Source organism: Acanthopagrus latus, chromosome 5, assembly GCF_904848185.1.
Source record: "Acanthopagrus latus isolate v.2019 chromosome 5, fAcaLat1.1, whole genome shotgun sequence".
In the NCBI taxonomy this organism is placed as follows: Eukaryota; Metazoa; Chordata; class Actinopteri; order Spariformes; family Sparidae; genus Acanthopagrus; species Acanthopagrus latus.
Window position 1 is genome coordinate 21,823,409 of NC_051043.1, and position 13,687 is coordinate 21,837,095.

General features: G+C 41.2%; 2 protein-coding genes across 20 annotated transcripts in view; one reads left to right on the top strand and one right to left on the bottom strand.

Moving 5' to 3' along the window:
* The window catches only part of LOC119019273 (homeobox protein orthopedia B-like), a 63,689-nt gene extending 57,824 nt beyond the window's left edge, over positions 1–5,865 (bottom strand). For 8 of the 19 annotated variants that reach the window (XR_005074983.1, XR_005074980.1, XR_005074979.1 and 5 more), the window contains exons 1-2: positions 4,693–4,835; positions 4,485–4,546 (exon numbers count right to left, since the gene is read on the bottom strand). The gene's annotated coding sequence lies outside the window, so the exon portion shown is untranslated. Of the gene's footprint in view, positions 1–3,478; positions 3,585–4,484; positions 4,551–4,692; positions 4,836–5,716 lie in introns of those variants that run through there. The other 11 variants (XR_005074982.1, XR_005074985.1, XM_037097726.1 and 8 more) reach the window with 9 other exon arrangements.
* On the top strand, positions 4,786–13,662 carry LOC119019272 (secretory carrier-associated membrane protein 1-like). The gene is made up of 9 exons (XM_037097717.1): positions 4,786–4,999; positions 6,690–6,770; positions 6,999–7,109; positions 7,635–7,743; positions 8,838–8,966; positions 9,111–9,270; positions 9,956–10,057; positions 10,144–10,261; positions 10,827–13,662. Exons 1-9 carry the CDS (start codon positions 4,943–4,945, stop codon positions 10,980–10,982), a joined length of 1,023 nt encoding a protein of 340 aa, XP_036953612.1. The 5' UTR covers positions 4,786–4,942; the 3' UTR covers positions 10,983–13,662.
* The last annotated feature ends 25 nt before the right edge of the window (positions 13,663–13,687 follow it).

The following is a 13,687-nucleotide window of genomic DNA, read 5'->3' on the forward strand; positions in this document are numbered from 1 at the left end:
AAAGCTAAATATCTTTTATAGTTTGGAAGCAGGCATAAGGTGCCCAATGAGATGTGTCCCATTAAAGGCATGGAAAATAAGTATGCACATTTAGCCGAGCGCTGCACATCTCCCCTTCAACTGCACTCTGTCTCCCTCCTCCATGCTCCCCTTCCTTTCCTTTCCTTTCTTTCTTTATGGCTGCAATTGTTCCTTTTCATCACATCATTGGTTGAAAGAGAACTTTAACACACCGTTGGCTCAGCAAGAGCTCCACATGATTTGATAGGCTGAGAACCCCCCCCTTTCCATCGTCCCTTTGGGCTGTAAAACAACAGTCTAGAAGCTTATTTTATGAGTGCACGCCTCTGCTCTTTGCATGTTTATGTCAAACATTTGGAACAAATGGCATCCATTGGCTGGAACAACACAGATAAATCTAGTCAATTCACGGGCAGGCAGAGCAGCACAGGCCACTGAGAAAGTGGCCCACTTGATGGCTGACAAGAGGAGTGCTTGCATTATTCAATTAATACCTGAAAGGGCTACATTTTATGCAGCATTTGCTAAAGCATCCACTCGTCAACGTACGCATGGCGCGCAACAAACACACACCTACTCCCACACAAACACAGGGACTTGTGTTTGCATCCTGGGAAAAGACTGGACTCCCCTTCCATTTTGCCAAATCAAATATACAGTGAGAGCAAGCTAAAAGGCACTTTCAATCAGCTGCTCTGGGTCTGTCTGTCAATCTGGGAACAACAACAATCTAGCCTACTTGGAGTGGTCTAGTCAACATCCATTCCCCAATAAATTCAATCAGTGATGCTTTGTGTGTGCACGTGTGTGCGCGAGCTGTGTGTGTCTAAGTGCAAGTGTTCGTGAGAGAGGTAGCGCTGAAGACGGAGACTCTTTCTGACAGGGTTTGTTTTAGAACAACAAAAGGATCATTTTTAAAGTGACAAGAAGATGCTGAATATTTAAGGGGAAAAGATAGAGTTGCATCCAGGTGGGGAAATATAGAAGTAAATATATTTTACTTTGAAAGTAACCCTATAGCTCATTCAAAGCAACAATAAGAATCTCTAGTTCGCCAAATAATCTTAGAAAGCCAAGTAGCGGGGTTAACAGGCCTGAGCTAATGACAATGATGTGGAGGGCTGCACGCTGGAGTGATTGTCTGACTGTCTGAGACCCAAAAGCAGCACTAGCGGGCTCATCATGGACTCGCACTCTCATTATTTGGCCACAAATGGAAATGCAAATCGCTCGCTTTGCAGCGGACGCCTCAAATTTATTAAACTAAAAGGTTTAATTTCCATTTTTCTCTGCATCAGCTTTATTTATAAATGTCGTGCCCTATGAAGACCCTGTTATTTTCTCCCTCTCCTGCAGGCTCTTAACAAATCTGCTCATTAATATGGAAATGGAGAATCAATCGCTTTTTTCCGGCGACAGAGGGGCTGTTTCCCCTCTGCGGTGTGTAATGTGCTCTGACTGGTCAACAGCACAAACAGGTTCACATGCATTGACACACACCACATATATATAAGCTTCACATTCCCACATACCTATCTGTATATCTCCACCTGCACATTTATACAAAAACAGCACACTGTATTTACTATATGGGCGTAACGTCAGTTCAACATTGACTTCTCGCTCAGAGGACTATCAGACTATTGCCAGAATGGCACCAGATGTTGCAGCATTAATAACCCATAATATCACGTCCTGCTTATCCAACCTTTTCAGAGCCCTAAAATAACACTCATAGACCTTAATGAGATCTAATTATGCACAAGGTTCTTATTCAGGGCAATATGATGATAATTGCATCTGCGGCTTTTAACACTCGGTCATCATGTTGCCCAGTAAATTGCCTCTCTCTCTCCATCTGTCTCTCTGTCTGTCTGTCTGCCTCCTCTCTCTGTCTCTTTCCCCGTCTTTCGACAGTCAACAGCGGGGAGTGAACTATCACACCTACCCACTCTGGTCCACGACCTAATGAACATTTCTAAATGGCCATGACCAGCTGGTTAAGAGACTAATGTAGCAGCTATTAGCCAAAGAGGTTGTTTCCTCGCAGAGTCATCTGTGGAAAGCTGCATGAGAGAGGCAGGAGAGAGTGGACGAGGGCAGACAGCGCTCCATACACACACATATACAGTACATAGATACACACACACATATGCGTGCGCGCACGCACGCGCGCACACACACACACAGCACTGCCCTGGCACGGCGTGTTTATCTTTCACATTCTGCAGCAAACAAACCATGTGACGTATTCTCAACCCACAGTGCATTAGTGCTTATTAGGGCCTCAAGGTGTGTGAGTGTATGTGTGTGTGTGTCTTATTAGGAAAATTCAGTTTCACTCAAGGTCTCAGCACTGTGGTTGCAGACCACTGGCCATTGATTATTCATAGAGTCTGTGATTGGGTCCATTAATACAAGATTAGGGAAGGAACCGATGCTCATTTTGTGTGTGTGTGTGTGTGTGTGTGTGTGTGTTTGTGGGCCTGTGTGCATGTGTTTGCGGACAGGGGCTGAATCGTAATAAATCCACAGTTTGTGTTTATCCGGACTCTATCAAAGCAAAACGTTATATTAGGTACAGTACACTGGAAAGGCGGAGGTATCAATGTGTTTAGTTAGTTATTAACAGAAGCGCATTAGTACGAGTTAAATGTATTAGTTGTGAGACTACTATATAGAAAACGAACACAGTTCCTTTGTTCAAAAATGAGCAATTGGTTTCGACAATAAAAAAGGAATATTTTAACCTCCATCATTCACCACATACTGTAAGATTTCCTCCTAATAGCATTTGTTCTTCAATTGAAACTTAATCTGGGTAAATGGTGCTTAAATGTTTAAATCACATTTACAGGCTGTCAACTGATGTGATGTTCTTCACATGGTCACCCTTTGTTTGAATGAAAATAAATTGATGGCAAATGAGAAAGGATTCTGCAAAAACGGGTTGAGGGGACCTATTGGATCGTAGCGCCCCCAAGTGGACGTTTTGGGCAACTAAACAAGTCTCAAAAAGCCAATGTGGAAAAGCACACACACCGCCGGGAGCTCTCAGGGGGTCTGATATTTCTTATAGGGACGAGTGAAATAAAATGATTTCTGGTAAATTGTCTGGGATTGCCACTAAGAAAGAGGTCACTGTTACACATCATGAAGGAGGCAGTCTGGGTTCGCCTCTCCAGCTCTTTCTCGCAGGCGCCGACTCAGCCGGCAGACACCACCATACATCACACTCCTCATCATCATTATCATCATTAACATAATCATCATAATCATCAAGCGGAGGAGATTGCTGTGGTATTTGACCTACAGGAGATCAAACGCTGTGCTGTGTGCATACAGTTCATGCACAGGAATAAACACAGGGATGATGTTAAAAAAAAAAAGATCTGGTGAAAAATAATCTGAGACTCTTCTTTGTTTTATTTTAGTCAACATCACAGTCTAGGTGGGCGGGGCCTACCTTTGTGTTTACGGGCAGCCAAGTTTTAATTTGTATAAATATTCCCTTCAGGGTCACATTAAATACAATTTTGATTCTTGATTTTTTTGCGGTGTGCCTGAGAAACAAAGATGGAGAGGATGGTAAAAGTAAGCAGCTATTAACTTGGGTTGAGTCACTGTCCTACAGTGTATGGACTACAGGCAGATTTGAGAGCTAAACCGAAATAACTCAAATTTAATAATACTCCATGATGAGTAAAAGCCCTGCATTCAAAAGTTTAAGCAGACATAGAATGATAAATACCTAAACTTAAATATGAAAAGTAAAAGCACTCAGGTGGCTGAGTGACCCCAGTCAGAGTGGGTTGTATTCTTTTTTTATTATTGTTAATAACAGTTTCATGTGAGAGCATAAGTGTTGTAGCTGGTTAATTTTATATCATTGCTGACATTTTTATCAAAAGCTGGACATCATATTTTATAAGTTCATCGTATATCTTTAATCTAAACTCTCAATATTTAAAAGGGAACTGCACTTGTAAGTAAATCAATGTGATGCTCTTATATTCAGTATTTTTCTTTGTTGGTATTGGTGAATTTTCTGTCAGACTGCCATTAAAATAAACTCATTCAAAAATGTACTACTTTGGCTCAGAAGTCACACCATGTTCTGCCAACCACAATATCTGATATATCTGGTAAACACGGCACAAATAATAGCCTACAAACACGGAATAATAGAGCCTGCTAAGCAAAAAAAGGAAGTGTAGAGAAGCAGAAAATAGTAATATTCAAGTTGCCTGAAAATTAGACTTAAGAACAGTACTTGAGTAAATTCCACTTTATTTCACTGGTTGTTTTACAAGAATATCCCTTCCTATGGTTTCTAGTCGACTCAACATACAATAATTGGTATCTGTATCAGCCCTGAATAAAACATACTGAACGACCCCTATACTTAAGTAAAGTACAGTGTAGTGTTCCAGCATCTTGTAGTAAACAAGGTAGGTACATACCTAATGCTCATAAGGTGGGACATGTGGTGGTCTTGGTGAACCCCTGATGTGTGAACCTGGCCCTGTCTCAAAAGGGAAATGAGTAATTATTTCTGTGTATCATCTCATATCATCAGTGCTCACGTTTCGAGTATAAACATTATGATTTCATCTATGATATACAGCCAGAGGGTTGTAAACAGCACCGGTGTGTTCACATGTACTGTACCTGTGCGGACGTCAAGCTATCCGCGGTGCTGAAACGGTGACGTAGCAGGGCGCCGCTCATCACGCATCCTCTCGTCTGCTGCCATTTTTTTTGTGCTACTGGCTAACCTGCTAACGGAGGGGTCTCCATCAGAAGGAGGCGGAGAAGACTGCAGGCAGCAGAGAGAGGCAGTCATATTGCGAGACTGAACCTTCCCTGGAGCATCAGGGAGCTCTTCCACACAGGAACCCGTTATTAGAAAGGCTGTACAATGTCCGACTTTGACAGCAACCCGTTTGCAGACCCGGACTTCAGCAATCCCTTTCAGGTAGCTAACTTAGCTAGCTAGCTAGCTAGCAAGCGAACGCTGCGAAGCCCAGTCAGGCCAACCGTAACTTAGCATCCCCGCTAACTGTCTAAGCTAGTAGCCTGACAGCTAGCTAAAGCTTTTTCCTCGGCTAGGTAGCAGAGTGAGCATATCATCATCACATTATTTATCTTATCTCTCACATAATTTTGCTGTACACGTAGCAAAGGAAGCGATAAACGAGGGTGTAGCACGTTGTTGTAAAGGGTGTTTTCGTCGTTGTAATAGCGGTTTATGCCAACAGAACAAAGACATATGATGATAGTTCGCTGTGCCCACCGTCTGTAAACATTTGCTGGTACCTGCTAGCTTGATAAACAGCTAACCGGCGGTTTAGTGTCAGTTAGGTACATTATGTGCCTTCAGTTATTACTAATCATTTCTCTGAGACGAAGGCTCAGGAGATTCAAACGTCTTATTGGGGTTGTGTATCGCCTCATATAAACTTAACTTTGCGTTGATTTAATACGCTGCATGCGTACACGTCGTGCACCATATTCACAGATATTGACTTAAAACACTTCTACTAAGTGTAGAGTTACACAGAAGACATCTCCTTAAGTCAAACGATGAAAATAAATGAGTAAATTCCTTCTCACTGTAGGCCAGCTGCAGGCAACACGCCGTTTATCTGTGTTATGCTCCAGCAGATTGAATCTACCTTGTAAAGTAACCTACCTGTACCACAGAGCAGAGGCTGGCACTAGTCTGCCGGGGTTCATCACAACTGAACACCTTTACCAGGTGATTTAACTGCTCCCGCCCCTGGAGAGTGCGTTGATCAGTGGGCGGAGTCTTGGGATGAAAACCTGCAGACTTTTGGCTTTTCATTGCACATGGTAGTGAGATGGAATGTCCTGTCATGCAAAGCATGTAATTAGTGGCATTTTCCAGTCCCCTCTGCACCTGATCCCATCCAAAGAAGGGGGATGGTATAAAAAATGTCACGTCATGATTATGGACAAGATGATTGCAGTACACAATATTATTCTGATAAACACACTGGAATCAGTTGCTCTTCCGTTTTTGTCATTAAACAAATATTGGAATTGCAGCAGAAGCAGCTCACATTTTTCAAAGTCAACATACTTTGTTATTAAAAAGACTAAATAAGCGTATCATAAATCATGAGGTTCCCCTGTATAAATAAAGGATAAATACATGCTGGACACCTCATTTCTCTGTTGCTCTTCTGTTTGTAATCTATAGTATCTACACATCTGGAATACTATTTTTCTGTGGGGCATGAACAGCAAGATGTGGCAATTTAAGATAAAGCAGGAAATCCTTATAGGATTGTATGTTAAGGAGCTATAAAGCTTTTCAAGTCACTCATATAACGATATTCATGATAACCCCATAATGCAAATTCACCACAATCAACTTATCCTGAGTTGTATCATGTATCCTCCCATTCCCATCCCTTGTTTCGTATGGCCACAAGATCAAGAAAGGCCACTTAAAGTGAATTAAAATAGCATGAATGTTTTTATTATGTGGTATAAACATCTGCTCTGTGTTTTCAGCCTACCTGTTGTTAACACATCAATAGCAACTGGTCCGAACATTCATAGAAGCGCTGAATGTGCTGTGATTTTGTGGTTGTAGTGCTTACACCCTGAAACCCTTCATGCTCCTCTCTGCCCCATAGGATCCTTCGGTGACGCAGGTGACCCAGTCTGCCCCTCCTGGCGGTCTGGAGGAGTATAACCCCTTCACAGACGCCAGAACGGTCAGCACAACTAGCATCACTATTGATGAGTGTGTGTGCATGCGTGGGGGTGTGTGTGCTTCTGAGTCAGTGACCTCATTTTATCCGCTACCCTCTTTCTCTCCTCCTGCACCTCTCAGTCACAGAGGATTTAACTGGAAAAATATGACTGTGGCCTAATTACAGTTTTGATCCACTGTCTTTTGATTGTGCAAATATTAACATAGCAGGTCTGTGCTGGTTTTACAGGCGGCCCCTGGAAATGCCCCCAAATCTGCTCCTGCCCCTTCCCAGAACACACAACCGGCCATCATGAAGCCCACAGAAGAGCCGCCAGCATACTCACAGCAACAAACTCAGGTACGACACAGAAACAATGTTTATATACATCGATGTACACCATGTAGTTTTATTTTGCCCTTTGACTTTTCTTTAGACATTTTTACTCACAGCGCTAAAATATTATTAAGACACTCTCTGTCTTGGCTTCTCTTTCAAATTTCCTCTTGTCCTTCATATATTCATCTGTTTTCTGATGGCTCATCAGCGGCGTAATGAGGTACTGTCTGTCATCTGATGTTGTCATAAGCCTTCGTGTCACTGTCTCCAAAAGTGTGAATTCATTTAATGCCCTTTCCCCACTACTAGCTTTCCACTTGCAGTACAATTTTAGAGCTAGTCTAAGACTAACTAAAGAAGACAAGTAAGCAAACAACAGTAGCTGATTGCTTTTCCAATCGTAACCCCTTTTGCCCCGTCTCTCAAACTAACACATCTAAGCTTACCTGAGTGGAAAAATACCTTCATTACTCACCTGATTGGTTATTATAACACCTGTCAGATGTTGGGTGGGGAGTTTTAAGAGCACTTCTGTGTCTGTTTTAGGACCAAGCGCGTGCTCAGGCTGAGTTGTTGAGAAGGCAGGAGGAGTTGGAGAAGAAAGCAGCAGAGCTCGATCGTCGGGAGAGAGAGCTACAGTCCCACGGAGCTGCAGGTCAGTCAGTCCGTCACTCACTCACCTCATTAACCTCGGAGTCTGAAGGGCCATTCGCAGTCAAAGCCAGATTCACGATTGTCTTGATAAGACTCAGAAAGTTTATGTGTTACCTTGGCAACAACATATATGAAGATATATTAAAACACATAACTCTCTAAGTCTCATAATACATATACATGAGACAATGTTCATTCATTCATTAAGAATTCTGTAGAGGCATGAATATACTGTTTGTTCTTTTTCTCTCTGCTACAAATGAATCATCTTATTGGGAAGAATCCATTTGAAATAACTGAGTTCTCGGCAAAATTTCTGCACAATATCCAACTGTTTAGACACTAAGTAGTTATGAAACAAATATAAGGTCCCGGCAGACGAAAGTCAGGTTGTTCTATTAGAGAATTAAACTTCTTCTTTGGTGGGGAAAGTGCTATATCAGCCTAATGTGCTGTGGCTAACATAATCAAAACTCAGAAGAGTTCTGATTGAAAAAGGTATGCTAGCATTAGTGTTTGAACAAATGTAGAGTATTTTTTCCAATAGGTTCCAAATTCCTCAAAAATGTTAAGCAATTTTCAAATCTATCCAGGTAATTTCCTGTAATATAGAAGGTCTTAAACATTTCTCGTTCTCTCACATCCATACATTACTCACATCTACTAATCTCATCTACTTGTTGTAGGGTATAAATAGGGTGGTTACAACTCTAAAGGGATTATCGGATCCAGTGTTCAGCATTTTCCAGAATATTGCAATCTCTGTTTCTATCTGTATCAAGGCTAAGTACCTCAAAACTGTTTATTGAGTACATTTTACTTTTCATCACTGGATATGACACCAAGATTTTCATTTTAATTGCAAACTATTGGTGCAAAATATTTTTTATCTGTGTCCTTGATTACTGATAATCTGTATCAGTATTGACCCTGGAAAATCAGTCAGTCCCTTGTATTTTTTGATTGGCAACATACTGTACTTCATTCTTTTGTTCTGATTCTTGTACACAAACTTGATATCAGTATGATTCATAGTGTATTGACCTAGAGGTGAAAATCCGATAGCTGACCATCTTGTTGCCTTTGTCCACACAGGGCGTAAGAACAACTGGCCTCCACTGCCAGAGAAGTTCCCCGTTGGCCCATGTTTCTACCATGATATTGCAGTGGACATTCCCATAGAGTTCCAAAAGACCGTCAAGATCATGTACAACCTTTGGATGTGTAAGTCTATTATCTGATACATCTAAGTATTGCCACCTATACCCACAGACATGTAACTTTAGAAAACAGTGATTTGTATTTATTTGGCTGCAAATAAATGAAAACATACAGCGTTCTTGTGCTCAAATGACACTTTTCTCCCAGTTCATGCAGGAACACTCTTTGTGAACATGTTTGGCTGCCTGGCCTGGTTCTGTGTGGATGCTTCTCGTGGTGTAGATTTTGGCCTGGCCATGCTATGGTTTCTGCTCTTTACCCCGTGTTCTTTCGTCTGCTGGTACAGACCACTTTACGGGGCGTTCAGGTAAGCAGATACATGGAAACTTACAAGACCTTCTGCAACAGTAGTAAGAAGCGAGGCTAAAAACATGTCTCTGTGGACAACCATTTGAGCTCATTATTTATCCTCCTCTCCAGGGTTTTGCAGCTGGATCATGCTATTGACCACATCAACACCCTAACAACCCTGCCGCACATAAACTACCACACATCAGATTAAATTATTTACACATGCCAAGCACATGCAGATTAACACATGCCAAGCGCCAAATCAAGTACATTTCCTATTTGGCAAGTAAAATCTCATTAATGAAAGTGCGATAAAAGCTTTGGGAGTTAGAGGCCAATGAGAGTAATTTATCAAAACATTTAACGCCTTACTGATAAATATGTATTTTGAGGAGTGTCAAGCAGAAAGCACAAAAGTGAAGGATGGGTTCAGTGTAATTATTATAATAGCCCCTTGCATCTGATTTGCAGAAAGAAAACTAGCTTATTTAATCAAAGCAAAGTGAATCAAGCAAAGTGCTACAACTGTCTTCAATAAATAATTCATAATTGTTCATTTCTCATGCCGAACAATAAACAACATATATTTTTTCAATTTACTGGTATGTTCTGCAGATACATCACTGTGATTAGTATGTAAAGAAACATTTTATTGCCTGCACATTGCTCTCACACAACCTTGTTCTCTGTCTCCACCACAGGAGTGACAGTTCATTCCGCTTCTTTGTCTTCTTCTTCGTCTATATCTGTCAGTTTGGAGTTCACGTCCTACAAACTATCGGCATCACCGGCTGGGGAACATGGTGAGCACTTTGTGCTTTTACTGATTCTTTGCCTTGAGTGTGTACTGAAGTAATCTCATATCGTCTCAATTGTTTTCTTTTGCTAGTGGTTGGATCGCAGCTTTAACTGGGCTGAACACCAGTATCCCAGTGGGCATCATCATGCTACTGATCGCAGCTCTGTTCACCGCACTCTCTGTGGGCTCTCTCATTATGTTCAAAAAGGTAAGACGATCACAAATAAGTCCAACATGTTGGTGTTGCTGTGTTTAACAGACTTGAGATGCACCAAACAATATGGCAGTAGGTCGACCTTAAAAAATAAGGTTTAAAGCAGGTTCAAACAGTATCAGTTAATGTTTATATTCAAGGTTTGTACCACTGCTGAAAATCCTCGTTTGGAAACAGCTTAAAATTGTAACTCACATTGTGGCTGCCATCTGCCTTGATGGTTTTGGGTAGAAAGAATATATAAATGTACTTTAATATGTAATTTACCACAGCTGCAAGGTGGTGGAAAAGCTTGAAAACACCCCCTTAAACACCCCCCTTAAATAATGCTTGAAAAGTGGCGATAACTTTCCAACAATGACAGGAAATGTGAGCCAAAGCAAACACTACCAGGGTGATAATAACGTGTGTTATTCACTGACCAAACATCAACATCGTTACGATTATCCTGGAAATAACATCTGCCAAGCTGAGTCATTCAGTGCTGTGCTCAAGACCTTGTGGTAGATTTAAATCTTGTGACTTAATCCCAGCTAATTTTCCCTTCTGCTCTTTCCAGGTTCACGCACTGTATCGTACCACCGGTGCCAGTTTTGAGAAGGCTCAGCAGGAGTTTGCGACCGGGGTGATGTCCAACAAGACGGTTCAGACTGCAGCTGCCAACGCTGCGGCCAATGCTGCAACCAACGCTGCTCGTGGGGCCTTCAAACCATAAACTGACACACATGAACATGCTCACAACACACACACATGCACATACAGTACATGCATATACATATACTCCTAAAAGATGGAAGTGCACAACTCTGGCCCTGCAGGCTCTCAAATCAAATTGATTCTATTTATGAATGTCGTTCTGCTAAGATTGCCCTGCACACTTTGCGTAAAAAGTGCAAAGAGTCAGAGACCAGAAATAACTGAGAAATTAGTCAGATAAAGTGACCAGAGTTGTCCGCCTTCACTTTAAGTTTCAGTAAACACTCTCCTACATCCTTCCTGTCTGCTTCTCAGTCAGATGACTGTCTGCTCACATCCCTTGAAACATCCACTAAGTGACTCGAGGTGTGCTCTGAGTGTGTGGGATTTCATCTCACTCCTCCGCTTTCCCCTGTTCTTCTGTCATCCTGAGGTCAGCCAGAGGTCGCAGTTCTAGCATACCTTATTTTTCTCATGGTGATGGCCTCCAAACAGCTACCTGCCTGGTTAATACAGTATAAAGTCATGAAAAAGTGATAATCTGATCATGGTGTTTTTTGCACATAGTTCTGTTTTCTTGGTCACATACTGGAAGTACAGTGTATGTCTGAATGGCTGGGCCTGTGTGTGGATGTGTACTTCATGTTAAGAAAATAGTGGCTCTGGCTTTTTTTCCCCCTTTTTTTATAATCCAGTGCTTGGTCATGGAGATCTGAAAGGTAAACTGTACCTCGTCCTATATCTGTGCTTCTATTCTGAGACTCTTGACTAATCCTGGTAGTCCCTATAAATAGAAATATGTCAGTATGTTCATATTTAAGGACCTGCCCACAGCCCCCAGCAGTGCTCCAGTGACACCTGTCAGTTGAACAGTTATTCCTGCTTTGTGTGCTACTTTGATTGGCAGAAGTGGGCTGGGTCAGCATCTCTGTGGCTTACTAAGATCTGACAGCATGATAACGACATGCATGTTTAGCACACTCCAGGTATCTTTTTTTTTTATTTTGGCAAAGTCATTCTGTCCACTTCTCTCTGGCTACAGACCAGTTTCTGGGGGGGAATGTCTGCCTTTGGTTTGGAGAAGTGAGCTGTAAAGTTTTTGCATGTTTGACTGATTGATGGTGTTTGGATCTATTTGTGAAGACACACTGAACGCCCAGGTCACCAGCTCTCACCACAAAGGTTCAGATGCTTTCATGGCCTAATGAGAAAAAATGTGTGAGTTATTGACATTTTCATTTCTGTATGTATGGCATTAACAGACTACAATGTGGCCGCCCCTCAGATGTTTTTGTAATCTCGCTCATTTGGTTCAAATCTAACGCTGCTATGAATCTGAGAGCCAGTTGTTCGTGGCCTCCGGCTGTCATGTTTCTTGTCACATTCATAGAGAGTACTGAGAGAAGCGACCTGCCTTGGACAGTGATAAAACTATGATTTATCTTGAGATTAACCTGCATACAGAAAATAGTAAAAACATTGATACTGTGTATATGTACACTTCATAGACTAACAGTCCGTTTGCATTTTTACAGACAAAAAAAGTCAGTCCAGTGACTTTTCCTCTGTCAGTATCGGATTAAGACAACAGAGGATTGGACTTGATGCACATTCAGTGATATCACTAAGATACATTAATTTATATATGATAATAACAGTGTTATTCAGTACTAAGTTGTACAGACTACTGTCACTGGAGTGAAATATGGATGTGGGTTACATTTGTGTCATGCTTTAGCACCTCTCATAGTGGTGGTGAGTGTCTGACGATGTGCACAATGGATGACTGACGACTGGTACTGCTGTTATTTTAAATGTATGGACTGAACATGGCAGACAGAGAACTCCAGTGAGAAGTTGAAGGTCAATAATTTGTCACAAATTAATCAGCCTGCATCTTGGCAGTTTTGTTTTTGTTTGGAAGTATTTTGTTCTAAATTCATTGCACACTTCCTGTATTACATTGAACTTAGCGCAAAAGACAAACATGTTTTTATTTATGGTGTAATTTAAGTTTTTGGTTTGATTTCATATTGTGTTACGTTTGTGTGGTTTTTTTTGTAATGACATGATCATAGCATCAGCTAGATTAAAAAAAAATGTGTTTAATGACTTTGCAACTTGACCGTGCAAGAGGTGTGCGTGTGTGGATGAGGATGCGTGCATGATTGGTATGAAAGGAAGGAAAAAAGATATCTCCCTCAAGTGTTATTCTATGTCCTGAAAAGCTGTGAGAAATCTACCAAATGTCCATATAGATTTGTTTTTAAATCTCAAGTTTGTGACGTGTTCCCTTGCCATGTTTTACCATAAGATATTACGCCACTTTTCTTTGCTACAGACGCCCACATGATTCACATCATCCAGTTTGAAACAGCTGTTATATGAAGCCATGCTGCAGTTGGTGATCTCTTGATGTATTTGACGAGCTGGTCTGCAGTACAGAGCGACGTGTCTGTAGTTTGCTGACACAAAACTGTGTTTTTGACCTGTGACCATGTTATTTCACTGAATCAGAGAAGAAACTCATTCAAAAGGGACACTTGTATATTTTGTAAAGTTGAAAATTTGATCCCCATTATCAATCACATGTAAAAAGAAAACATAATGCACTCCTGTCTGGCCTTTGTTGCATGTGAAATAGTTTGAGTTTTGTATATTTATGGTATTAACATGAAATAAAATTTGAAAGAAACATTTGTGGATTTTTTAGAAATTTATATT